The sequence below is a fragment of the Lepisma saccharinum genome, chromosome 20 (genome assembly GCF_977018435.1).
Source record: "Lepisma saccharinum chromosome 20, izLepSacc3.1, whole genome shotgun sequence".
NCBI classification, from domain to species: domain Eukaryota; kingdom Metazoa; phylum Arthropoda; class Insecta; order Zygentoma; family Lepismatidae; genus Lepisma; species Lepisma saccharinum.
Window position 1 is genome coordinate 60,773,977 of NC_139248.1, and position 27,436 is coordinate 60,801,412.

A 27,436-nucleotide genomic window follows, 5' to 3' on the forward strand; every position below is an offset into this window, starting at 1 on the left:
CGGAAAAGTAGGGGATACGGCAGCAAATAAATTGTGGGGGCGCTAAAATCCCATCTCGTCCTTGTGAAATTTTTATCTTCAGGTTTTCTTTTTGTTCTTAAGTCCACTTTACGCACAAAAAGGCTAATCGGAACAGGAACATGGTCGTCACCAGATTTTTTTTTGTAGGGAGGTCACACAATTGATAAAACTTGATAGTAATAATAATAACAATAATTACTATTATTAGCATGCTTACGATTAAAATGATAAAATATTAAGTATTGTAAATTCATTAAAATAAACTATTATTATTATTATTATTGTATGCTTGGGGAACTTTTTATACTCGATCCACCAGATTAATGAATATCTAACTATTCCTACAGTTAGTGTACTGAAATACATAATTATTTTATTTCGTTATTAACTTAAACACACCTGGTTCAAGAGAAGCTTTAAAAGTTAGAGAGAAATTTTAGTCACAGTGTTTATGTTGAGTGGCCAGTCACACAAAACCCTGTTTTGGAATTTTAAAAATTGTAAAACTTGGTTTAACTGGCAGAATATGAAAACATAAACTGGTTCCTGTATTTTGCACTATATTTTTGTTCTGTTTAACGCATTTTTTGATTCGTTATTCTGGATATTATTTCCGTTATTAGCCAATTTTGCCAATTTTGAGGGCAGTCGATGCTCTGTTCGACTCCCTCCCGCCGTCCATGGACTACATCCACAGTCTAAAACGGAATCCCAACCAATGTGCAATGTGCCTCGACCAGGAATCGAACGCGGGAAACCTCAATTATAAGGCGACGACGTTACCACTACGGGTATCTTGAGACGCCCCTGGTTACCACTACGCCAACGTATATACGAGGGTAAATCAAAAACTAAAGACAATTTTGTGCTTTAGCAAGAATAAAAGAAGACTGGGTGTGTCTGACGTCACCACGTGTATACTTTGAGTGACGTTGAAGTAGGAGTATCCATTACTGCCCCATTCAGTCGAGGAGCAAAAAGGTCACACGTATGGACGCACTACTCCACGAATGTACCATCGAGGAACAGCGCGTTGTACAGTAAGGGCGACAGTAGACACTGTGCAGAGGCTTGACTTTGAGTTGCTTCCCCATCCTCCGTACCGACCTGATCTGGCGCCATCGGATTACCACATCTTCGGCCCTTTGAAGGAGACGCTGCGTGGTCGTCGGTTCAGGTCAGATGACGAGGTCCAGAAGGCCGTGCAGACGTATATACGTAAGGTGACCAGACGGGACAGTCCCTTTTTTGAGTCATTGTCCCGATTTTTTAAAACCTAATACGGTAAGTCAAAATCTACCTTCTTTGTGACAATGACTTAAAGGCATTGATTGTTTGAGTTGGCGTTTTAAGTACACTTTATGCACAGTAAGGCTAATCGGGACTGGACCTTCAGTTTAAAGTCGGATCCGAACCAGTATGTGCTTCCGCCGGGTATCGAACCCGGGACCCCTTCATTACAAGGCGACGACGCTAGCACTGCGCCATCGGAGAGGCCCTTATCGGCATAGAATTACTGCAACAATACCCTCTGTACTATGAGCTATGGCATTGTTGGGTAGAAATGATTTCACTTTTCCATGTCAACAATGTGCCATGTGCACATTCCAATTTTCATAAAACATTGGATTTTTCTCTTTGTTTACCTGGAAATAATGTCCCCACTGAACGAGTGTTTTCGTACGGGAATGGTTTGTGGACATTTGACAAAAACGCTCTTTCAGTACGAACTTTAAAAGCTATGTTGATTAATAAGGCGAACTTCATTCACACGTGTGTAAACTTTTACAAAATGTTATTTCAAAAGAAGGATATTCTGAAGATCCATTAATTGGGAAAATATCAATGAAGTAAAGTAAAGTAAAAAAGTAAAGTGTTCCCCTGTGCATAGCACCACGCCATGAAGGCGTATAGGGGGTGTGGGGGTAACGCCCCACACTTTCTTGATCCGGTCGTGAGTGGGGGTGATGTGATCAGCATCACGCCCCTGACCGCCTTTATCCCCAAGGTTTCCCCCAGGTACCCATGTTATTCGACGCTGGGTGGGCGCCGGGGCCGCTTCCACCGTTAGAAAAGTTCCCGGATTTGAACCGGCCGGGGATCGAACCCGGGACCTTTAGCATGGTAGTCAGACGCGTTACCGACTGAGCCACCGCAGCCACTGAGTGACTTCTAATGCTAAAGCACTGCTTGGTTGGAGTGCAGTGCAGATCACTTTATTATGTAAGTTGAGTAACTGTCTGATATCGCCCGAACGGATTTCTTCAAATTTACAGGAGAAACTACTTACTGAAATCACTTTCTGTATCATTGTCGAGGTTCTTCGAGGTATTTTCTTTTGCGGAAACTAAAAACTTCACCATAGAATGCTGCAGAACAATAAATAATCAGTTGTTACGTAAGGAACTTGCATCTTCTGTAACATTAGGCCGTTGTTTCCATTATGTACGTGCAGATGGCGCGAGCGTCGAAAGTCACGCGGTCTCGGCAGTGTTTCCAAACGTGCCTTTTTTTTACAATATATATATATTTTTTTAACTATGCTTACCTAACCTTGCCGAAAATGGTCCGTGGGGCTATCGTGAATGGTTTTTGGGGCTATCCGTCAGTAGTTTTTGGGGCTATCCGTCAATGGTTCGTCGGGCTATCGTGGATGGTTTTTGGGGCTATCGTGAATGGTTTTTGGGGCTATCCGTCAATGGTTCGTGGGGCTATCGTGGATGTTTTTTGGGGCTATCGTGAATGTTTTTTGGTGCTATCCGTCAATGGTTTATGATGACATAATAAACACGAAAGTAGGTATTTTTCGGTTAAGAAGATTGAAACACTGCATACCCACTCCAAATCGACAAAACACAAGCACGACTGCACGCCATATTGTCTGTTACCCAAGCATAACAAGGAAGACAAATAATGACTTGTAATATGAAAAGTTGACACTATTTTATGGAAAAAGGCATAACTTACCTTAAAGAATCTTCCGCAATGCAGAATATGTAAGTATCAATGCTTAAATTAAGGAAATAAACGAGCGAGAGGTGTTCGTGCCTTATCGGACAAGTACCGTACGTTATTTACAAAGTATTTATTTATTTAGTTAGTTCTCGAACAAGAGTATTTATTATGAAACAGTTTTAACGTTAATATGTGAACATTATGCCGTCGGTTTTTCGTTCACGTAAATATGAAAAATGCCCCGTCTTGTTGTTTTAAGCATATGGTCACCTTATATGCCGCGGTGATCTAGTCGGTATGGCGTCTGACTACTATGCGAGGGATCCGGGTCGGGTTCGATTCCCGGCGCGAGGGATCTAAGGTCGGAATTTTTCTGGCCTTGTCACGGCTATGATGCTCAACCACCTTCAAATCAATGGGTACCTGGGACTTACCCTGGGGAGGGGGGTAAAAGCATCCGGAGCGTGTTGCTGATCACATCACATCCAAAATGGCCGAGAATGTGTGGGACCCGACGCCCACATCCCCTCCATGTGCCTTCATGGCACGGTGCTATATGCACGGGGAATTTTACCTTACCTACCTCATATGTACTCCACTATCAAAATGTTGTTTACACCCGCCCCCCTTCGAAAATAAATCCTGGATACGTGCCTGTCATAAACAGCATGTTTCAAAACAACCCCGAAGCAAAGCATGATTGGTGCACTTCCTACAAGTAATTTCAGGACCTATTGATTCATGCGTTTCAGCACATTCCCCACCGGCTTTTTTAATTCGCTCTGGCCACGGAGGTGAGAACCAATGAACGCGTTCCATGATTGCTTCCTGTCCTTTGTTCTCTCGTCCATTTCCTCGGGAGCCGAACACTCATTCTGCCATCCCGACCGAGCCATTCACCTTATTTGCAAAGCTTCGTCTTTTCCACCCGTTGATTAGCTTCGACCTGTAACTCGGACGGAGCCGTTCATTTCGCGTGACGTCGCATTAACGGCTTGTTTGTCGTTAGCCTAGATGGAACGGACGTTGTTAAATGGGAGCTGTCAACCGGGGGGACAATGGACATCCCCATTGATGCGAGTCAAATTCGAAGCGGTGCTTGAAAGTGACAGCGGGGTTAAGACAACGCGTCATACACAACGGACTTCCACAGAAAACAAAAGCACAGCAGGAAGCTTAAAGAGTGTTTTCTTTTCCAATCCATTTATTCAGTTATTGGACCGCTCGAATGCGTGCCCGTGTAGCGACTGAAAGTCCGCTGCTTGACGACGAAATCGGATGTGGGTAATCCTTCAACACAAGCGCATAGATTTATATTAACCTTGCAATACCAAGGGGGGGCGAGCCTCTCAGGCCCACTGATTCATTTTTTGCGAATGTAAAAATTCATAAAAAATAGTAATTGTTCTTTGCAATATTTAGAATGACATCGTGTGATTTTTTCCAAAAAATTTCATTAAAAAGTTACTTTATTTCGTTGATATTGTTTATGGGCCTCAAAGGCCCACCCCTTGGTAATTCTAAGAAAGAGTTCGCAATGATGTTTTAAAGGTATTTCAATACATGAGAGGATATATTCAATTGTTAAACTAGAGTAACAATTTGAAATAATCAACGTATGGGTAGTAGAAAAAGAAAAAAAGAAGATAACTTTGCTAGAATTTTGCACAATTTAAGCATTGTTCCAAGTATCAACATTGTAATTGAAGAAAAGTAATAAATGTTACAGTGATTTACTATAATTACTTAAAAATCATTATGTAATTTATCTTTCATGTATGACAGAAAACACACATCAGTCCAGTTCAATTGAACTTTCATTCATGGGCTTCTGAGCCCCCCCCCCCCCCGTTGGTAATCCGTGTAACAAAAAATACTACTACACATTTCCATATATTTTGAGAAAGTTTACTTAAAAGTCGCCTCCTCATACTCCTGCACGAGTTTATTTTCACAAGATAATAGTACATAAAAATCCTGGTGTACTTACGTTGTAGTATTGGGATATGACATAAACACTTATCGGGTTTCCATACAGCACCAATCTGACAGGGATATCCATTAGATATCCATATGTCAATATCAGATCCATGGATATTATGGATATTCATTGGATGTCCATTAGATATCCATTTTTGGATATCCAATTCTAGATAGCCTTGGGACGTCTATTGGATATGCAAAACTGGATATCTGAAACTCGACCAATTCTTGATATCTAATACACAGCCTGAATGTGTGTAGAACTGACTGTCAGAAACATTGTCCAATTCCGAATATATCCAATACGTCGCCAGATCTCTTCCAAAACTGGATATCTAAAACACATCCAATTCTGGATATTCAAAACATATCTATCCAAAACGGGATATCCAAAATACATCCAATTATGGATATCTAATACATATCTAGAACTGATCCAGAACTTGTTATCCAACAATGAACATAAATAGGATGTGTTTCAAATATTAGAAAATGGTCATAGTATTCCCGTTGTGTATACTTTCTCATACATTATCTTGGAAGTGATCCGGAAATGTCCAAAACATATCCATTTCTGGATATCATGTATGCGGACAAATGGATATCCAAGAGACGTCCAATGGATGTATATTGGATATCCAGAACTTCCGACCCAAATATCCAAGGAATATCCGATGGATATATTTTGGACATTTGTGTGCTGTGTGGGCTGCAGTCGCTAGATGGCACTGGCAAAATGTATAAAAGAAACTAGTTTTCGTAACACAAATAATGATATATTTGATTATAAATATAATTAAAAATTGTGCTTTAACACGCTTCAAAAGACTTGTGGACATTAAGCTACATGGATGAGAAGAAAAGTTAAAGCAGTGAATTAAAGTGAATCTCCCATGACCAACCCTTTTGATTCATGACTATATAATCAGAAGCTATAGCCTGTTCACATCAGGTATAGGTAATCGTAAGTCGGTCTCTCTTGTGTCACGCATCGTGGGCCAATTATTCCGGGTGGAAGCCGTAAGTCTGGAACGGACAAACGGTACCAATTGTGCCTGTACGGTGGTTAGGTGATTGCGAGGAACCTTCTCTTGGTTGAACACGTTGAGTGGAGAATACATACGACTTACACTATTTTTTGGAACTGTTTTCCCTTATTACCTTCATCCTTCCTCTTCTTGGTTGTCTTGGGCTCTACAATTAGTTTGGAATTGCTTCATTGGATTGAGTTGTCGGTTGGTTTGAGTTTGTGCGCTTTCCCACAGGATTTTCGTTTGTTCCATTGGATCATATAACAACTCACGGTTGTGGTCTTCTGATATGCATCATGGTCTTCCTGCAACGCTGCTACGACAGCGAGAAGGGGTGAAAACCTTTACCGGATGCACTAAACGGACGGATGGTCCAAACTCCGAGACGATGCTCGATTCACGAAGTACCAATGATCCAATGCAAACGTCCAGCTATTCCACCAAACACCGACGTCGCAATTCCTATGAAGGATTACCTCAACGTCAACGATCTCGATCACCAATTAAACGAGATGCAGCAAATACAGCTCATGCAAACCAACTAGAATCCAAACAACAAGGTACCAGCATATATAACTTCCTACTCACCAACTACGACACCAAATACAATACAGCAAAATATGTATTCCAACAAACATCTAAATATGTGCCAAGGGCACAAATTTCACAAATACTGTTCACCCGTAATGGCATAATATTGAAATCACCAGATCCAGACTTTGCAAAACTAATTAGAAACAAAGCTTCTTTTGAAATTTATGGAGCCAAAGCAAACATCCAAACACTGAATGCTTCCACTCAAAAACAACCACCACCACCACATAAATCCCCACTACTATCAGTTGTCATCAGGGGTGTAGAACCTAGCCTAACACACGAAGAGATCTTTGAGAAACTGGAACGCGAAGGTGTACAAATCCGCAAATGTATCCGTATTCGCAATAACAACGGACCCATATACATGGTGCGGGTCCTAACAGACTCACAAAATGCTGTAGACGCCCTACTACACAGTGGAGCATACATATACAGACGCAGGTACAAAGTTGAACCATCCCGTTCTCAACAACCTCTTCCATTGCGGTGCGAAAATACAAACAGTATAACAAGCACACTACTGCTGCATGTCCAAACCGAGATAAATGCGGATACTGTTCAGGACCCCATTCAACCAAAGAATGTCAAAACCAAACTGCTCCACCAAAATGTGTCACATCTACGGAAAACCATCCTACAATCAGTTACAAATGCAAAGCCAAGCCAGAAGCAATACCTGAACACCCTGACCTAACAGTTCCCCTGCGCACCAATGACACTGCTATAGAACCTGACAACTCACTACGACATCCAGTAACAGTGGAAGATCTAATACGTTTCTTCACAATGACTCTCCAAAATGTGCACCCATTTTTAAGAACGCACATATTAACCCAAGTAACAGCATCTGCAAAAACCATTTTCAACTTGCAACTCCATGCAACATACTCTGGTCCTCATGTACATTTCCACATATCCCACTTGGAAACTGCGGTTTAAGGTTTTGAATATGGCTGTACGGAATATGTATAATTTTCTATTTTTAAATATCCGATCCGTTTCGAAACGAAAAGTTTTATTGCAACACCTGCTCGTGGAAGAATCTGTTCACTGCTTTGCGCTAAACGGAACCTATCTGGCTCCAAAAATGATCTGTCATATTCCACCATACAACATCTTACGCCACGATGGTCCGCCGGGCTTAAGAGTAAACGGCGGCACAGCAATTGGAGTAGATAGAAAATTACCATATCGAACACTAACCTTCCCACCAAACTTCCACTTGCCAGAACATACTGCTAGTACCATCTACTTTCCATCCCGGGTCGTTACATTTGCTACCATCTATGTAAGACCAGGGGAGACTATTCCATACCAATTCTTCCAACATATCCAAACCCTTAGCAAACATTATATCATAGCAGCGGACATCAATTATCATAGTCGTAGCATGCAAGACAAAACAAACTTTTTACAATTTCTGGACCAAAACACTACAGCAGAATTAAGTAACACTACCCCTGACGTTGTTATAACATCAACATCTCTTAGTGCCTGCTTGAACATATCTGTGCTGGATTCCATCGGCAGTGACCATGACCCAGTGAAAATCACCTTAAATCTTGGTAACCGCAATATAAGCAGTAAAATACAACCCCGCAAAATCTGGTGTTACAACAAAGCAAACTGGGAAGCGTATAGTGCAAAGCTAAAGCATGTATTTTCTGACCCACTTCCACCACCAAACAATTCAGAGGAACTCGATACGGCGGTGGAACATCTTACGGCACAGATTACCAGTGCGGCAACCACTCACATACCTACGACCACTCTCAATAGTTACAAACCAAAGCTACCTCCGCAATATCTTCACCTAATCACAGCATCACGACGAGCATACAGGGACTACCTCCAGACCAGAAATCCTGAATCCCTTAACTTACACCGTCAATGGCTGCGTACAGTTCAAAACTATATAAATGGATATATATATACCTAGTCTTACCATAAATACTGTCCCAAAGTTGTAAGTAAATAGACACAAAATGGTGAGAGATATTTTAATATCAGAATAACATGAGGTGCATGAATGCATTATGAACCAAAATCACAAATAATTATTCGAAATGACCACCTTTAGCACTGAAACACTTCTGAAGTCTTCGTGGCCACTCATCAATGGAATTACGCAACACATCAAGTGGAAACTCCGCAGCTGCCTTCTGAAGAGACCGCTTTTAACTGTCAATATTGGGATGTCTCTTCTTGCAAACCATCTCCTGAAGCTTGGACCACAATTTGTAGTCCAAAGCTTTTAAGTCTGGACTGGCAGAGGGCCAATCTGACGTGGAAATGAAGTCAGGAACATTTGCCTCCAACCACTGCTGGGTGGTGCGTGCTTATTGTGCTGGAGCTGAGTCCTGCTGGAAGCTCCAGTTCTCTCCATGGAAGATGGTGTCGGTAAGATGCTTGTATAGTTTCTGAAGCACTGTCTGCTGGTACACTTTGGCTGAAGTTTTGACCCCCTTTTCACAAAAATGGAGATCCGTTGTGCCCTCGTAGCTCACACCGCACCACATCATGACTGATGCAGGATGGTGACCCCTCTGGATCCTGGGGGCCTTGTCAGCAGCTTCCCGAGAGGATGTGGCATACACCCTGTCATTTTGGGCATTGAAAGTCTCCTCAACACTGAAACTTTTATCATCAGTGAAAAGGATTCGACGGTGCCCATTTGCCGCGTAACGCTGAAGTAACCGCTTTGATTTCCGGAGCCTCTGGGGCTTCAGTTCACTTGTCAAGATATGTCCTTTGCGTCGTTTCTAGGCATGGAGTCTCAGGTCACTGCGTAGCGTACAAGACATCGACATTTTTGAAATCTTTAGCTCACGAGCCATCACTGACTGTTTCCGTACAGGATTTCGTCACACTCGTGCCGCCACTGCTTTCACAAGTTCTGGTGTTCATACTGTGCGTGGTCTTCCTTGCCGTGGGCGATCTTTAACAGTACCAGTCTCATGAAAGTGCTGGGTAGTGCGGTAGACAAATTTCTTGGAGATTTTGAGCTTCTGGAGGGTTTTGAAAATCTCCCCTGGTGATTTGCCTACCTTGTGCAATGCTACAACGCCCACACGATTTTCGTACTCAACCCATTCCATCTTCAACACTTACAACAGACACCTTTCCACTTGACCAGCTCAACAAGCAAAGACTCACGCTTCACGCTACAGCTCTTGCCGTCTCTCGGTTGTACGGGTGGAAGTACAGCCACCCTCAAACGTTGGGACAGTATTTATGGTAAGACTATGTATATATATATATATATATATATATATATGGATTGAAACGTGCAACCAATTGAGTGACGAAAGCCATCCCACAAAATACTGGAAACGTTTCAAGGTGCTCACTGGACAATCCAGTAGTACTCCTTATCCGATAACAATCAAGGACGCAGCTCTAAACACCGACACTGAAAAAGCTTATACCTTCGCAAATGTATTGCAAGACACTTTCACTCCAACACCACAACTAGCTCCAAATCTCCGCCTCCAGACCAAAATCGACAGAGTCACCAACCCCAATAACAGACAACTGCAACCCAGTAATACGCACACTATTGATGCTACAAATGCTCTAACGGTTCTTATCACAACAGACGATATTATCAATACTGTGCGTAGGAAAAGAAACACTGCTCCCGGATTGGACAATATCACATACGTATTGATTAAACAGGCCCCGCTTGCATTGCTGTCCTTTCTGGCTATTATCTACAATTATCCTCCGCACAGGACACTACCCGACAGACTGGAAGATTTCGAAGGTTCTAATGTTCCCAAAGCCAAACAAAGATAGCACCAACCCCACAAACTATCGACCTATTCAGCTCACATCAACCTTTAGCAAAATATTCGAACGCATCATTGTTCGACGCATACACATGCACTTACAAGCACACAGTTTACTCCCGTCGCACCAAGCAGGCTTTAGACCTCAACACAGTGTCCTAGATAATTTGTTAAAACTAACAACTCGCATCACATATTCACTTCAACACTTCCAAACCATCCTGTCTAGTGCTATTCGACTTGGAGAAAGCATTTGACAAAGTATGGCATACTGGACTCATCTACAAGCTCCATAAATTCCACCTACTACTTTCCTATGTCAGATTAGTACACAGCTTCCTGACAAATAGGGTCGCTTATGTCACTGTAAATGGAGTGATGTCATACCCCATTTTCCCTTACTCTGGCGTTCCACAGGGTGCTGCTTTATCCCCATTACTCTACATACTATACGTTGCCGATATGCCGATATGCCAAAACCCCCACAAGTTTCTATCTACCAATTCGCTGACGACACCGCATTTCTCGCCTGTTGTTCAACCATCCAAGCTATAAACAAAACTCTCCAACCAGCTATAAACTCCTTCCAAAGATGGTGTGACACATGGCGTCTCACAATTAATGCTCTCAAAACACAAGCATTGGTGTTTCTACAGACAGGCTGTCGCTCTGAGATCCAAAGGAACCCAACATTATTAAACATTCAAATACGGGGAACTCCAATTCTGCCTGCCACCACTGCAAAATACCTGGGAGTCATATTTGACTCGAAACTAACCTGGAAACCTCACTTGCTCAACATCGTCCAAAAAGCTACAAATCGTCTGAGCTTGCTCAAACGGCTAATTGGAACATCCTTGGGACTCAACTCCCAGGTTGTCCTACATACCTACAAGGCTTTCCTTCGACCAGCAATTATTTACGGCCACACTGCATGGATATCAGCCCCAGACTCATTCTATCACAAACTACAAGTTCTGGAAAGATATGCTCTTCGTTTGGCCTTCAGAGTAGTCCTACCAAGTCCTACACGACTACTGTACGAGCGAATAACCTTTCCCGAAATCACAACCCACATCGAAGCCATCCGTCACAAATATATAACTGGTCGAATGAACTCGCACCATCCACAACTTCTTAGCACAATGTACGAAGATGCTCTACACGACTGCCTTCCCACATACCACTGCACACCATTACAGCATCTCTTAACCATGTACACCTTCCTGATAGATCCACAGCACCCTGACTACCAGCTGTATAATATCCATCATCCTCCGGAACTACGGCACGTGATATATCCAACACATGCCGCACCATAGCAAATTATTACTTTCCTAACTGAAGTAATTTTCCCACTACTGAATAAATAAGATCTAAGTGAACTACCCTCAGAATAAGTAAATATGCACCACTTCATTACTGAAAACACTTAGACCATCACCTTGCAGGGGAAAACATTTATGAAAACAATTCACATACCAAAGAGAAGGTGTACCCTTCTAAATGGAAAACGAGGACCAAAAAAAAAAACAAAAAAACCTGTTCATTACCAGTGCGTAGTTACAGATCGGTTAGTTCATTGAACTATCCAACTTGACTAGTGCCTAGTTTAAGAGGAAACAAGAAAATTAACAACAAACATTGGTGGTTAACTGTTGCATGCATCTTTTCATATCGAAATAATATCCAGATGAAATCCAAATGTACTATGTAGTCCAAAAATTGTACTTTTCGTGTCCATACAATATCCAAAGCATGTACAAACAATGTCTAAATCAAAGCATAATGTACAGATTACGTCCCACTTGATGTCCAAAACATATCCATTTCTGGCTATCTCCGGGATATCACGTATGCGGACAAATGGATATCCAGCAGATATCCAGTGGATGTCTTTTGGCTGGATATGTATTGGATATTCAGAACTTCCGACACAAATATCCAAACGATAACTTTTCGATATCTTTTGGACATTTGTGTGGTGTGTGGGTTATCGAATTAGCAAATAAATATTCATTTAAATATTTATATTATTATTATTTCTGAGACACTTGGATCGGACCCTTCACGAAATATTGTTCTAGATACGTGCGATTTATAGGGGTCATGCTGTATAGTAGGAAATTTCCCAAATATTGTAGTAAACTTCCGGACTTTTCGGAAATCTGAAAAACTAATTGCAACAAAAATGAATCAATTGTCCATACAGAAAAAAAAATGGTAGAAATTCGATCTCCCAGTCCATAAGGTTCATGTTGACTGTTAATTTGTCTCCGTATTATGACAGCGGCAATTACAAAAACCTAAAAATACTAATGAGACACTAATACTTACAGAACTTGCAAGTTGGTGAGATTTTGAAAGGCTCCTGGTTCGATGGTTACAATGCTGTTGTGAGTGAGGGAAAGAAGGTTCAGGTGGAACAGTGGCGGGAACGTTCCAGCCCTGATGGTGGCTAAACGATTGCCTATCAGGTACCTGAAAGAAATTAAACGAGTAATTAGTCAAAATTATTTCAATTTCCTCAATCAAGAGCAGTCGTTAATTTTCGTAATGCATCTTACTTTTATATTCGTAAACAAGGGTGATATGTGAAGGGGGATGTTCTAAATCAGAGGCTCTTGAACCATTTTCTCATTGTACGCTTTAGTCGTAACTCAAGTCTAATGTACCCTACTCCCCGCATAGGGTTTCTCCGAATAGTGGGTTTGGAGAAGTTTCTTGGCTGCCTAATATGTTGCATGGAGGCAAATATAGCAAAATGACATTCGTGCTGTCTGTGGTAATCAAATAAACATTATAATGCTATGTTTATTATTTTATTGGGTGTTCCTACGTTCACAATCACTATGATTAGTTGCCGAAATAAAAATGCAAAACACATGTATGGCCAAGAAGTATATAAAACACTTTAATGTTCATGATTTTCTTCCAGAGTTACTGAAAACAAAGTAACGAACAAAAGATTACGTTTGTAAACAAACAGTCAAGCACAATTTGTGAGCTTTTATTGTAAATCCTTAGAGTTTCTAGTGAGAGGAATGTGCCTCCATAGTCTGACACGGTTTTTTCATGTCTGGTTGTGCACTTGAAACTTTCAAGCGGAGATTGGGCTTCAAAATTAGTACATTTTGGTACTTGCTATGTTTGTTACACCATGAATGAAAAACCACTCTCCAGCCTGATTGCGTACCGCCTTCAAGTAGTTCATGTACACTTCTCCAAATGTTACCTGATCGCCCTGAAGAATTTCTAAGTACAGAAATCGTTAATCTGGCAACATAGCTCTTGAGCAGCAGCAGAGAGTAGCGAACTTTACTACAGGTCCCTCTGCTAGGCGACAAACTCGGTGGTGAAAGGTTTACATTCTTGTTTATAACATGAAGTCAGAAACTATATTAAATCAATATATTAATAAAGAGAAAACCGAAAGCGCAAGTATGAGAAATAATTTTAGAGAATACTTGGAATCAGAGAAACTCTTGCGAGGTTGGAAACACTGCACTCGCTAGTGGTCCACCTGGAGGAAATGGCTCTGAAGTTTGAACACAATGGCATAATTTGGAATCGTTTATAAAAATCAAATATAAGAACACCTTCCAAAGTACTGTGCAATCAGCGAAAATTAATAATTATCGTAATTTGCAGCGAAAATATGTTCGTCGCTTAGAAAAGTGGTAGCTGTTCATTTTCAGATAAATTGATAGATTCGCTCTATATACAACATAGCATTAAAAAGATGCAATATACTCACAGTTTTTCAAGGCTGACAAGGGGCTTCAGGACATTCCACGATATTTCCTCCAGAAGATTGTTTCTCAAGTCCCTGCAAAGAAAAAAACATGACATGTAAGAAAACAAATATACGTATATTTCGTTCTAATTAAAATGCCAGAGAATATATATAATAGCTTGATTGATTGATTGAAATTATAATTCTAGGTGCGTCAGTACTTAGGCTATAGAGGACCACCAACTCAAGCAATACATCAAAACGCTCTTCCACGTGGTGTAATTGGGGCTGTAGATTTTGCAGGCTAACGAACCACAGCAAGTGCAATCTCTTTTCGGGATTTTTTTATTGAGTCGTTCATGTGTGTTTCTGATTGCCTCTTCATCCGTCTCATGTTATCATTTATTTATTTATTTATTTATTTCGTCTTCTTTTACATGGCGAAGTTAAGGCTGTGGAGCCTTTTCTTCCACTTGACCATGTTTTCAAAAAAAAATGAATATGAAATAATTAAAATATTGAAAAAAAAGAAAGAAAAAAATATAAAAATTACAGAGAAATAAAAAATACAAAGAAAAATTACATATAAGAAAGGTAATCTAACCTATAGATACTGGCACACACACTCACACACACACATACATATTTTTGCCCTTACACACGTACAAGCAAATACATACCACTACACTTACTTAAGCACAGTCCAATATTACACATACTTAAAAAACAGTACAAAACGATATACTTTGACGATAATTCATCTTAACTATTACGCTAAATAATTTTTGTGCCTTACGTCCTTCTATCATTCTCTGCACCCGCCATATTATTAGGGAAATCAAACATTTAATTTTCATTGTATAATATGTGTAACTTTAACAATTTTTTGAACGTCACAATTGAGGAAGAGACATGAATTTCAGGTGGCAACTTGTTCCAAAGGCCTGCTGAGGTAACAGTAAAAGAATGTGCATAAAAGTTGGATTTGTGGAGTGGAATGGACAGCAAAGACCTTTCGCGCGATCTGGTGTTGCGGCTGTGAAAGTCGGAAAGATGTTGAAATCGGTTATAGAGATATTGCGGGTCTTTTATTTGGAGGATTTTGTACAGTAAAATTAACTTATGTGCAATCATCATTCATCCCATCCGTCGCGATTAGCCAAAAGTGATAAAAGAGCGGAGTAACAGAACTAAATAAAATAAAATAATTTGTTGCTGTTTTAAAAGACAGCTCCGGTATCCCTTTCTACACCCTCAATTTCAGGCACATTTAAAATATTTTCGTGAAAATATTTAGTTCCTCATAACAAACAGTGTTTGCAAATAGCGCGGAAGTTGATTTTTTAGATCTACGTGCTACGAAACTTAAGTTTTCTTTTAAAATTAAAATTCCTTGCGTAACGTCAAAAAGGTTTTTCAGAGCTTCTATGATGGCGAATGATGGATTCATGTCAGAGGCGCAAGTCTGATTTTTTTCTTTTTCTTCTTATGATTGACTTGTGCAATGGGAACATTTGCGATTGCGATATGTTCTTTGTGTGATATATTGGCGGATTGGACATTTCAGACATTGGATTTCATTTATGCGACTTCAGAAATTGGAATTAATTATTTCTTTTTGGCAACTGCAGGCCATAAAGGGGAGGGTTGTATTTTCTAAATGACTTGTGGGATGGGATAATTTGCGACTTCTTATTTTTATGATGGGAAAGGAGTGGAGGGTGGTATTCTGTGGAGAAGGACAACAAGGACTTTCAACGTAGGAGTTACTTCATTTTTGGACTTACAAATTTAACTTCGACCCGCAATTCAGTGCCTGGCCTTGGTAAAAAGAGGTAACTTACCTTCTTAGGTTTAATTTTAGCCTTCATTTTTGGTATCTTCATGTGTCAATGCGGAAAACAGTGAGAAATAGTGTTGGGGGCAGGTGACTTCGGCCAATTTCTAACATGCCTTTAAAAGGGACTCTATAGATGAAGGCGGGGCCTCGGTAGCGGAAGGGTGCGGTAGGTCAATTACCCCAGGGGCGGAGCCCGGAATCGGTGGGAAATTTGAACTCAACAATTTCAAACGACAATATCTCAACTTCAAACGGCTGTACATTTGTAAATACTTGTTTCCTCGCTCCAAATTTTTGTTCTTTATAATTAGCATCACATAATCTTAAAAAAAAAAACCCTCCGAAATCGAGGGTGTAGAATGGGATACCGGAACCTAAAACGTATCGTTAGTATATAGTTGGACTTGGAGGTCGAGTTATCTTGTTCAGTATGAGCCGGCCTTCTTCGATTTGATTTGTTCTTTGTTATTTAGCGTCGCTCTTTTGCCACTTTTGGCTAATCACGATGATGGGGATGAATGATGATATGATGAAACTTCCCCACAGACGCCACAGGAAGAAGGACAGGAGGGAACCTCGTCCCCAGGAAATGATACCGGAGAATAACAGTACTCCACTTCAACCGACAAAAACGAGGCAACTGAGAGATCAAGAACTATCTTCTGTACCACCTTTCTTCCTTACTACTTCTATAACCTTCATGTCACTCTTCATACCCTCAATTCCTGACATATACCTGGATTTCATCCTGACACTCCCAGGAGTTCTCATTATTGATGCCCCTCCCAGTACCTCTTCCAATTGCTGGACTCCAGCATCCTTCCTCAACCTACCACCTTGTTTTCTTTTTCTCTTCTTTTCCTACATTAACCATTCCTCTCCTCCTTTTTCTCTTTAATATCCGTACTTAAGCTTGTAACGAACCTGAGAGTTTAAGGTTTTATATTTGTAAGAAGTTAAGATTTTTAAAATGTTACTTCAAATAATGTGCAAGCTGTCATAGACAACTATAGTTAGATTGATACAGTTATGGCTGGAACTTGTATATATGTTTATAAATACGTCATAATCTGTTCGTGTTGACGTCACTTTCTCATCTCAGCAGAGGACGTGAACCCGCCTGAATGTTTCTCACCTGACGACAGACTGAGTTAGAAAACAGGTGAAGGTGAGAAATCAACAGAAACGTGGTAACGGTTAATGGAATGCCCGAATAGTGTAATTGGTAATTATTTTCGTCTCATTCTGGCTATACTCGGAAATAATTAAGTAGAGAAACTTTGGTGTATTTACGTTTGTCTTGTCCAACGTTAATTCTATATGCAAGGGTGTTTAGTGATTGTGATGTGATTTAATATGCTATAGAATTGTTCCTCTTCAGGCAGAAACGTAAGCAAATCTGTACCTTGCTTGTAAGTCCACATACGATAGGAAATATAAGTGATTATAAAACTGCGTTTAACTTTGAATAGGTGTTGTGTTTCTTTTCTACCCAGCAAGCCCTGATGATTTGCAAAGATTGTCATGTTCCCGACTAAAGGAGTAGCGGACCAACTTTCTGACGACTGGTGTACAACCGGGGGACGTTGCAAGCTTATATTTCTTGCTCTTTCTTTTTCACTTGTACAGGGAGCGGCAGAAATAATAAACTGGTTTTAATAATCCATGGTTTCGTCTGTTGCAGAGTGATTGTTGGCGAGAAGGGGCAGGCATGTAGCGGGTACCTTGGAAAGTAGATGGCAAGTGTATCTTCCGTCAGTGACTTGTGCAGTTAGCCATGGAGGGCGGAACAGTGTCGGAGCGTATTTGTGCTGTAGAGTACTTTATTAGGAGCGTCTCTGTCACCGACACACAGAGAACATTTCGACGACAACTGAATCGACGTGATGCACCTTCTCCTGTTGCTATACGTTGTTGGGTAAGACAATGGTGTGAAGACGGTAGTGTGAAGAATAAATCAGCACCTGGCCGACCACGGTCAGTGCGGACAGATCCAAACGTGGCACGCGTCCGTGTCTCTGCAGTGCGGAGTCCATGCAGATCAGCACGTAAACATACTTTAGCGTTGCAGATATCGGACCGAAGCATTCGGCGAATGTTGAACGTAAACCTTAACTTTCACCCGTGCAAGATGCAAGTTGTGCCTCGTCTGTCAGATCGCCACAAGATGGTCCCGTGTTGAATGCTGTCAGCGGATGCTGGCATTAATAAGGCAACATCCGACATTGCTAGACACGTTGATGATGAGTGATGAAGCGCACTTTCATCAAACAGGAACAGTTAATAAACAAAACGATTCAGTTGTCGTCGAAATGTTCTCTGTGTGTCTGTGATAGACACACTCCTAACAAAGTACTCTACAGCACAAATACGCTCCGCCACTGTTCAGCGCTCCATGACTAACTGCACACATCACTGTCGGAACATACACTTGCCACCTATTTTCCAAGGTACTCGCAACATTATTTATTAGTTTTATATATTATTATTATTTTCTTTTCTCAAATTTCTTATTTACTTGTTACCTTACCACTAATCAATGTAATGATTTATTTTATATTTGCAGTTTCTAACATCTACAATGTGTCTACATCTCCATATACTCTTAACTTATCACTTTTACTCATTTCACTATTTGTTTTATTATTATCATTATTATTAGTACTACTAATATACATTCTGTTAATCAGGGCCTCCCCGATGGCGCAGTGGTAGCGTCCTCGCCTTGTAATCAAGGGGTCCCGGGTTCGATACCCGGTGGAGGCACAAGTGGTTCGGATACCACTTTAAACTGTAGGTCCAGTCCCGATTAGCCTTACTGTGCATAAAGTGGACTTAAAACAACAACAATTCAATACACTCTGTTAATCAAATCTGTTCTGGCTCACCAGAACAGTTGTGATTATACAATAAATGGAAAAAGAAAAAAAACCGGAGGAATCCTTAAATGTTCGCGGAAAAGACGCCCAGGGTTTATTTTAAGGTACTGGGCTAAAGTGTATACCTCCAAATGTATTGAATGTATACTATTATTATTAATAAAGATTAAGTAATTTTCCCTGTAGTATTATATGGGTGTGAAACTTGGACCATTACATTGAAAGAACATAAATTGAGAGTATTTGAAAATAAGATCCTTAGGAAAATATTTGGACCTAAAAGGGATGAGGAGACAGGTGAGTGGAGAAGGTTACATAATTTAGAACTACATAATTTGTATTCCTGTCCAGATATTATTAGAATAATTAAATCAAGAAGGCTTAGGTCGGCAGGCCATGTGGCACGAATGGGAAAGGAAAGAGGAGTTTACAGGATTCTTGTTGGGAAACCTGATGGTAAGAGACCTGTAGGAAGGCAAAGACGAAGATGGAGGGACAACGTTGTGATGGACCTAAAGGAAATCGGTAGGGATGGAAAAGAGTATATAGAACTTGCTCAGGATAGGAACAAGTGGAAGGCCTGTGTTGCTGCAGCCATGAACCTTCGGGTTTACAAATGCTAGAGAGTTAGTTAGTTAGTTATATATGATGAAACTTTAAGATAGGACACTAACAAAGAACACGTATGCCCAGGCCGAGATTCGAACCAGGGACCCCTGTCGTCGCAGAGCGCTGTGATAACTAATCTTTTAGAAATATATTTGTACAGGAGTGTGAATATTACATTTTAGTATAAATTACATGCAAGTATAAATTACACTTAGTTTCAAGTAGACTTCTTGGTCAGATAAGCTGATTAGTACTGGACCTATACATTTAAGTCTAATCCGTATCATTTTGCAATGTGCCTCCACCAGGGACGAAACCCGAGACCCCCTGATTACAAGGCAACAGCGTAATCAAGAAAGCCGGAAATGAGTAAAATGTTCATCACGGTGGAGATTCGATCTTTCGTCCCCTGTCAATTGGATCAGTTGCCACGACAACCACCCCGTCACGTGTGCAGGCCTTCTTGGATGAGGAAATGGACAGAAGATGAATTCAACCAATTTCGTCTTTCTTCCAATGGAAAGTTTCTTGTTTCTTTTGCCCCGAAAGCAGGTAGTAAATCTGTCGTGTGGGAAAAGTTTCTATCTGGAACAAGTTTCGAAGTAAGAAAATATGACTCCGACTTAACGAAATTCCTCCAAGATGAAACAGTGATTCCAGGCTCCAAAGAGTACTGCAGCGTTTTGACTTAGCTTCTTTAGAAGCGAAGGTATCTACACTGTTTCCGAGGACGTTTTAGTCTCTGCTCACATTTATAATGCGTTGTGTTTGTTCTGTGCTGGTTGTAATCAAGGGGTCCCGGGTTCGATACCCGGTAGAGGCTAATAGTGGTTCAGATCCCACTATAAACTGTAGGCCCAGTCCCAATTAGCCTTTCTGTGCACAAAGTGGACTTAAAACAACAATTCAATCAATCGATTTGTTCTGTGCTGGGCCACTTACAGCCTTGCACTTTAAACCTTTCTCAGAGGCTGTTTACATCCATTTTTCAAATTTAGGGTAAGGTTTGATTAATTTTCTTTCTTTTACTTCGCTCTTTGTACCACTTTTGGCTGATTTGCGAAGATGGGGATGAGTGATTATATCATGAAATTGATGAATAAGCACTCACAAACATCCATGCTCAGGCCGGGAATCGAACCCGGGACCCCTGGCGTCGTAGCGCGATGTGCTAATTACTCCGCCACGGGGGCCAGCTTTAAGGTAAGGCTTTTATATGAGGGAATTTTTCCTCGTATACTTTGAAGGCTGCAAAATGACCATACGTGCCGACCAATGGCGGCGATTAGAAAGGAGCGTGGGGGCAGTTCCCCCACTTTTTGCCACTTTTGTCCCCTCACTATACTAAACCTTATCTACCAAGGGAAAGCAAACTGTCCTTGCCTTGCCCCCCATCCACTTGTGGAATCCAACCACCGCCACTGTGCCGACGCACGAAAAAGTTCTAACTCATGCATTCATTCATTTAGCTGCATTGTGAATTATATTCACGGGTTTAGTATCAGCAAATCGTATTTCCTTTATTAAGACCAGACCATCAAAAGTCCTTTATGCATGAAATCTGAACAATATTTCCGAACTCTGACATGTAAAATCCTTCACAAATTTCATCCGAAATTGCTTGAAAAGCTGGGCAACTAATATAAAGTTATATGGAAACAGGTTCAACCAACCACTCATAGAACTGCCTTTTTCACGCTACTTTGATGGAAAAGCCCTTTTACGTTCTGAGGTAAACTTGTAGTTTTGTACAATGATGTGTTTATTGTGTCCATGCATACTGTGGTCCTAGCTACTAGCAAATACAACTTCTAGGTCTATTAAATTGTGTAATAAGCTTCGACTGACCAACTCTTCAGCGCGTGCTTCATTCCACATCGCTTCTGCGTTCAGCCAATGAGGCTTTTTCCCCTTCCGTGGAACGATCGAGGAGTTGAACAGGGTTCAAAGTGGCAACTCCATCCGTCAATTGACGGCAATGCTCCTCTGTATATGGAGGAGCGGCCTTTCCATGAAATCCTCCGTACAGCAGAACAACCATAATTTCCTCAGATTGCCTGAATGGAGACGTCAAGTGCACATGATGCTCTATCAAGGTGAAATCCTGTTTTCGGAGTCACCTCAGAACTTGATGCTATGTCGGCCAGAATATTCCGAGAAACCAAAGGCTCCGGTACCCCTTTCTACACCCTCGATTTCAGGCACATTTCAAATATTTTCGTGAAAATATTTAGTTCCTCATAACAGACAGTGTTTGCAAATAGCGCGGAAGTTAATTTTTTAGATCTCCGTGCTACGAAACTTACGTTTTTTTAAAAATTAAAATTCCTTGCGTAACGTCAAAAATGTTTTTCAGTACTTCTATGATGGCGAATGATGGATTCATGTCAGAGGCGCAAGTCTGAAGATTTCGGATCATGGATTCATGTCACAGTCGCACGTCTGATTTTTTTCTTATTCATCTTATGATTGACTTGTGCAATGGGAACATTTGCGATTGCGATATGTTATTTGTGTGATATATTGGCTGGTTGGACATTTCAGACATTGGATTTCATTTATGCGACTTCAGAAATCGGAATTAATTATTTCGTTTTGGCAACTGCAGGCCGTAAAGGGGAGGGTTGATTTTTTCTAAATGACTTGTGGGATGGGATAATTTGCGACTTCTTATTTTTATGATGGAAAGGGAGTGGAGGGTGGTATTCTGTGGGAAAGGAGAAGGACTTTCAACGTAGGGGTTACTTCATTTTTGGACTTACAAATTTAACTTCGACCCGCAATTCAGTGCCTGGCCTTGGTAAAAAGAGGTAACTTACCTTCTTAGGTTTAATTTTAGCCTTCATTTTTGGTATCTTCATGTGTCAATGCGGAAAACAGTGAGAAATAGTGTCTGGGGCAGGTGACTCCGGCCAATTTCTAACATGCCTTTAAAAGTGACTCTATAGATAAAGTCGGGACCGCGGTAGCGGTAGGGGGCGGTAAGTCAATTACCCCAAGGGCGGAGCCCGGAATCGGTGGGAAATTTGAACTTAACAATTTCAAACGACAAAATCTCAACTTTAAACGGCTGTACAGTCGTAAATACTTCTTTTCGCGCTCCATTTTTTTAATCACAATTAGGATCACATAATCTTCATAATGAAAGAAAAAAAATGAAAATTCGAGGGTGTAGAATAGGGTACCCGACCCAAACCAAATTTAAACGTCTCTTTGTGTCACGAAGGGAGACTTTCTGGTGGGCGGAGAAAGTTGAGCAATATGACGATTTCAGGAAAGCAGCAGTTCTAAGAAGCACTGCAGCCGTTACTAAGACAATGCCTAAACTAATGCTGTTTTTGCATTCTGGATTGTGGAAGAGAATACGGATTATAGCATTCTGAATAACCCAATAACTTACAATAATGAAGTAGAGTACAATGTTTATTTGTCCTACATTAAGGGGTAGAGGGACAATTTCGTCCTCTCTCCAGCAGCTGCCGAGCACTGTTGCCAGCTTCGCTCTTTTTGAGCCAGATGTGGCTCTTGCGTGCACTCGTTTGGCTGTAAACTGTGGCACCCGCTTCCTGCCCCACTATGATGCCCACAAAGACCAGCTTTTGCCATGAGTATATTTTTTGCACGTGATGTGATATTATTTTATTGGCTGCGTTGCCCCACCCCCTCTTACCTCCTCTGCTGATTTTTATAGCGCCGTGGCTGACGTGAAGATGACAAATTATTGTGATCCGGGATTATTTTTATTTCCAATTTCAAGCAAACATTGGTGGATTACTGAGATGGGTGATACCGCCAGATCTAAACGGTGATAACTAAGAATAAATTGTCATCACTTTAAAGTTAATGGTATTAGCAGTCCCCCACCTCTCTGACACCTAAAATTACCCTAGGAGGCACTTTATGCAGCCTTCGTTAATCTAGCTCCTTGAAAGTCAACTTTTGCTATATTTAAGGTGACATTTAGCTCTTTTATGTACATCAGGTTTGGCAACACAACCAGGATGGCCGTAGGAGGCAAGGAGAAATTCATTACGCTTATGGGACCATTATTTTATTCGTTCTCTCGGGAATATCAAACATCCAATGACGTAGAATAGTACATGGATAGAAAGAGGACACGTTGAACAATGTCTTAGTGGCAGGAAAAGTTGAAATTCCCATTTGATTAGCCGTAACTTGAAGTTGAAATTGATTTCCCATATGGAATACATAGGATTCTGTAAATACATATTGATCATATTTTTCAAACATCGTGTCTAGCTTAATAATCACCATAAAGAACCACTTCCACTTGCAGCATGGAGAGAAATCATACTCTCTTGTATAGTGAAGGGTTTTTTTTAGCAGTAATGTCCATTCCGACGACATTGAAATTAATTCACTACTGGTGCGTGATTGTCACTCTTCCCCTTGCTAGTTTATTTTACGTAAAAATTGCCTTGAAAGATATTTCTACAGTTTTCCTCTGTTTCAATTTTGTAAATTCATTGCTTCCACCCATACCCCTTTTTATAACCCGTGACGCAACATCCCGTGGAGGCCAGGGCCTACCTACCGACTACCAGTCTCACTACCACCTGCCGACGTGAGAGATCATCCAACCATTTACGTGGTGACGTGAGGTCAGCACGACGAACCCCAAGTCTTTATGTAGGTTTTAATGACATGGTTACCCTACTCACTCGTAGATCCACAGTTTTGCTCACAATGGTGGGTGGCCACCGACCCTATACACAGGTCGAAATCTCAGGAGAAAACTCTTTTTTATAAAGTTATACTATTCGATACTTGCTTGGATTAATATCACCCAGATAGGTTCTTTTGTTTTCGCAAATTTCGTTTCGAAAGTAATTTTACTTCCAATATAGTACTTTTAAACCACAACCTTTTTCACATTACTTTACGATGAATACTAGAGATAAATTACATATCATAAAAATCATTAGTTACAGTACCAGAGTTTTTTGAGTATTCTCATCAACTTCACCATTCGTTCGCTGACATTGTTGCGAGTTATCTGTTGTAGAGACAACTGATAGTAACAAACGACATACAATATGTAGTCAGAATCAAACAGAAATAAGATATACGATTTGAAGACGAAAAAAGCAACTTAAAAAAACAACAACAAAGAAGCCCTATTTCAAGACCATAAGAACAAATATGAAGTATATTTAGTTGTCGATTTGATATAAAGAATAATGCTACTAGCCGGAATATTGTTTACTACCAGGAGGAATGCTACTAGCCGGAATATTGTTTAGTACCAGAAGGAATGCTAAATAACTAACTAACTAACTGCCTAGCCTTCTTAAACCCGAAGGTTCATGGCTGCAGCAACACAGGCCTTCCATCTTTCCCTATCTTGAGCAAGATCTATATACTCTTTTCCATCCCTACCGATTACCCTTAGGTCCATCTCAACGTTGTCCCTCCATCTTCGTCTTGGCCTTCCTACAGGTCTCTTACCATCAGGTTTCCCAACAAGAATCCTGTAAACTCCTCTTTCCTCTCCCATTCGTGCCACATGGCCTGCCCACCTAAGTCTTCTTGATTTAATTATTCTAATAATATCTGGACATGAATACAAATTATGTAACCTTCTCCACTCACCTGTCTCCTCATCCCTTTTAGGTCTAAATATTTTCCTAAGGATCTTATTTTCAAATACTCTCAATTTATGTCCCTCTTTCAATGTAAGGGACCAAGTTTCACATCCATATAATACTACAGGCAAAATTACTGTTTTGTATATTTTAACTTTTAGTTTCTTAGATATTAAACGAGAAGACAAAAGTTTATGAAGAGAGAAGTAACATGCATTTCCTGAATTAAGCCTACTTTTTATTTCCTCTTTAATATAATTTTCATTTGTTAATATTACTCCTAAGTATTTGAATTTGGAAACTGGTTCAAACGAGTTGTTATCAATAATTAGATTTTGATTATTACCTAACACATAGCTTCGGCCTGTAAGCATATATTTAGTTTTCTCTTTGTTAACTTCCAAACCTATCTCTTTAGCAGTTTTGAAAAATATTTTAGCATTATTCTTAATTGTATTCACATCATCCCCCAGTAAGTCTACATCATCTGCATATGCTAACAACTGAGTCACACCATTTAATTTTAGTCCTTCTTTAGTTTCTTTTACCTTCCGAACAGCATATTCTAGGGCAAAATTAAAGAGCAATGGAGATAATGCATCTCCTTGTTTTAACCCATCATGAATTGTAAATTTGTCAGACATATTAATACCCACACGAATTTTACTTTCTGTTTCACTGGTGCATATTTTTATCATACTAACAAGCTTCTTAGGTATTCCAAACTCTACTAATATATTACATAATTTATCTCTTTTGACCGAATCATATGCTTTTTTAAATTCAATGAATAACTGATGGACATTTTGATTATATTCCCACTTTTTTTCAAGTGTCTGTCTGATGTGAAAAATTTGATCTGTAGTTGATCTGTTACGTTTAAATCCACATTGATAATCACCTATAATTTCATTAGCATATGGGGTTAGTCTTGTTAAAAGAATGTTAGATAATATTTTATATGTTGTTGAGAGTAGAGAAATTCCACGGTAGTTATTGCAGTTCATTTTATCACCTTTTTTAAACACAGGAACAATTATGGATTCTTTCCACTGTTGAGGGATTTCTTCTTTATTCCATATTAAACAAATTAATTTATGAATTTGACATATTAATGAATTTCCACCATATTTAATTAACTCAGCTGGTATTAAATCAATGCCAGGTGCTTTTTTATTCTTTAGCCTTTTAATAGCATCTTTAACTTCAGTCAAGTTAGGTTCTGGAACTAAAGGTTCTGCTGTGTGGACTTCATTTACTTCTGATTTATCTCCTACATGAACATTTAAAAGGTCATTAAAGTAGTTCTTCCATCTATTTAGAATATCGCTTGGGTCAGCTAGAAAATCACCGTCTTTATCTTTTATCAAGTTTACTTTAGGTTGCCACCCTTTTCTAAACTCATTTACACCTTTATATAAATCTCTGATATTTTTATTTTTGCTGTTTGTTTCAATTTCGTTAATTTTGCTTTTCAAGTAATCTCTTTTTTTACTTCTAAACGTGCGGTTAACTTCTCGCTTTATTCTATTATAATTGTTTAGATTTGTATCATCAGAGTTATTTAACCACCTAAGTCTAGCCTGATTTCTTATTTCTATTAGATTATGACATTCAGTATCAAACCATGGCTTACTTTTTCTTGGTTTATGGTATCCTATACTTTCTTTAGCTGCTGATTCTATTGCATTACGTATGTGCTCCCAATTCTTATTTACGTCTGTTTCTTTTATATTTTCATCATCATTTAAATCCTGCAAAACATCAAATCTATTTGACAGTTTAATTTGGTAATCTTTCTTAATTCTTTCATCAGTAAACTTTCCTGTATCAAATTTTATAACTTTTAGATTTAGTTGCTTATGATTTATCACTGAGAGTCTTTCTCTTATTTTAACAATTACTTAATAATTGTCACTGGCACAGTCAGCACCTCTATGTGTACGAACGTCAATTATACTAGTATGCCTTCTCTTATCAATGAGAATATGATCTATCTGATTATGAGTTTTACCATCTGGAGAAGACCAGGTATATTTATGGATATCTTTATGTTTAAAAGTGGTACTTTTCACAATTAAAATCTTTGAGGTTGCAAAAGTAATCAATCTTATACCATTATCATTACTTAATTCATGAAGACTTTCTTCACCAATCGTGGGTTTAAATGTCTCTTCTTTGCCAATCTGTGCATTACAGTCACCTAACAGAATTTTCATATCATACTGAGAAAATTTATCAAAGACCTGTTCTAACTCTGTATAAAAATCATCTTTAGTATTATCATCTTTATCTTCCGTTGGTGCATGTATGTTTATTAAAATAATTTTACACCACCTACCCTGTAAAACTGCATATGATATCCTATCATTAATAAATTCTACTGTT

At 39.8% G+C, this 27,436-nt stretch overlaps 1 protein-coding gene across 1 annotated transcript in view; it reads right to left on the reverse strand.

Annotated features, from left to right (window-relative positions):
* Positions 1–27,436, reverse strand: part of LOC146003488 (relaxin receptor 2-like) — a 354,498-nt gene that overhangs the window by 295,226 nt on the left and 31,836 nt on the right. Inside the window, exons 3-4 of the mRNA XM_083141779.1 lie at positions 14,136–14,207; positions 12,716–12,859 (exon numbers count right to left, since the gene is read on the reverse strand). Of these exons, the coding sequence (XP_082997905.1) occupies positions 12,716–12,859; positions 14,136–14,207 (216 nt within the window). The remainder of the gene's footprint in view (positions 1–12,715; positions 12,860–14,135; positions 14,208–27,436) is intronic.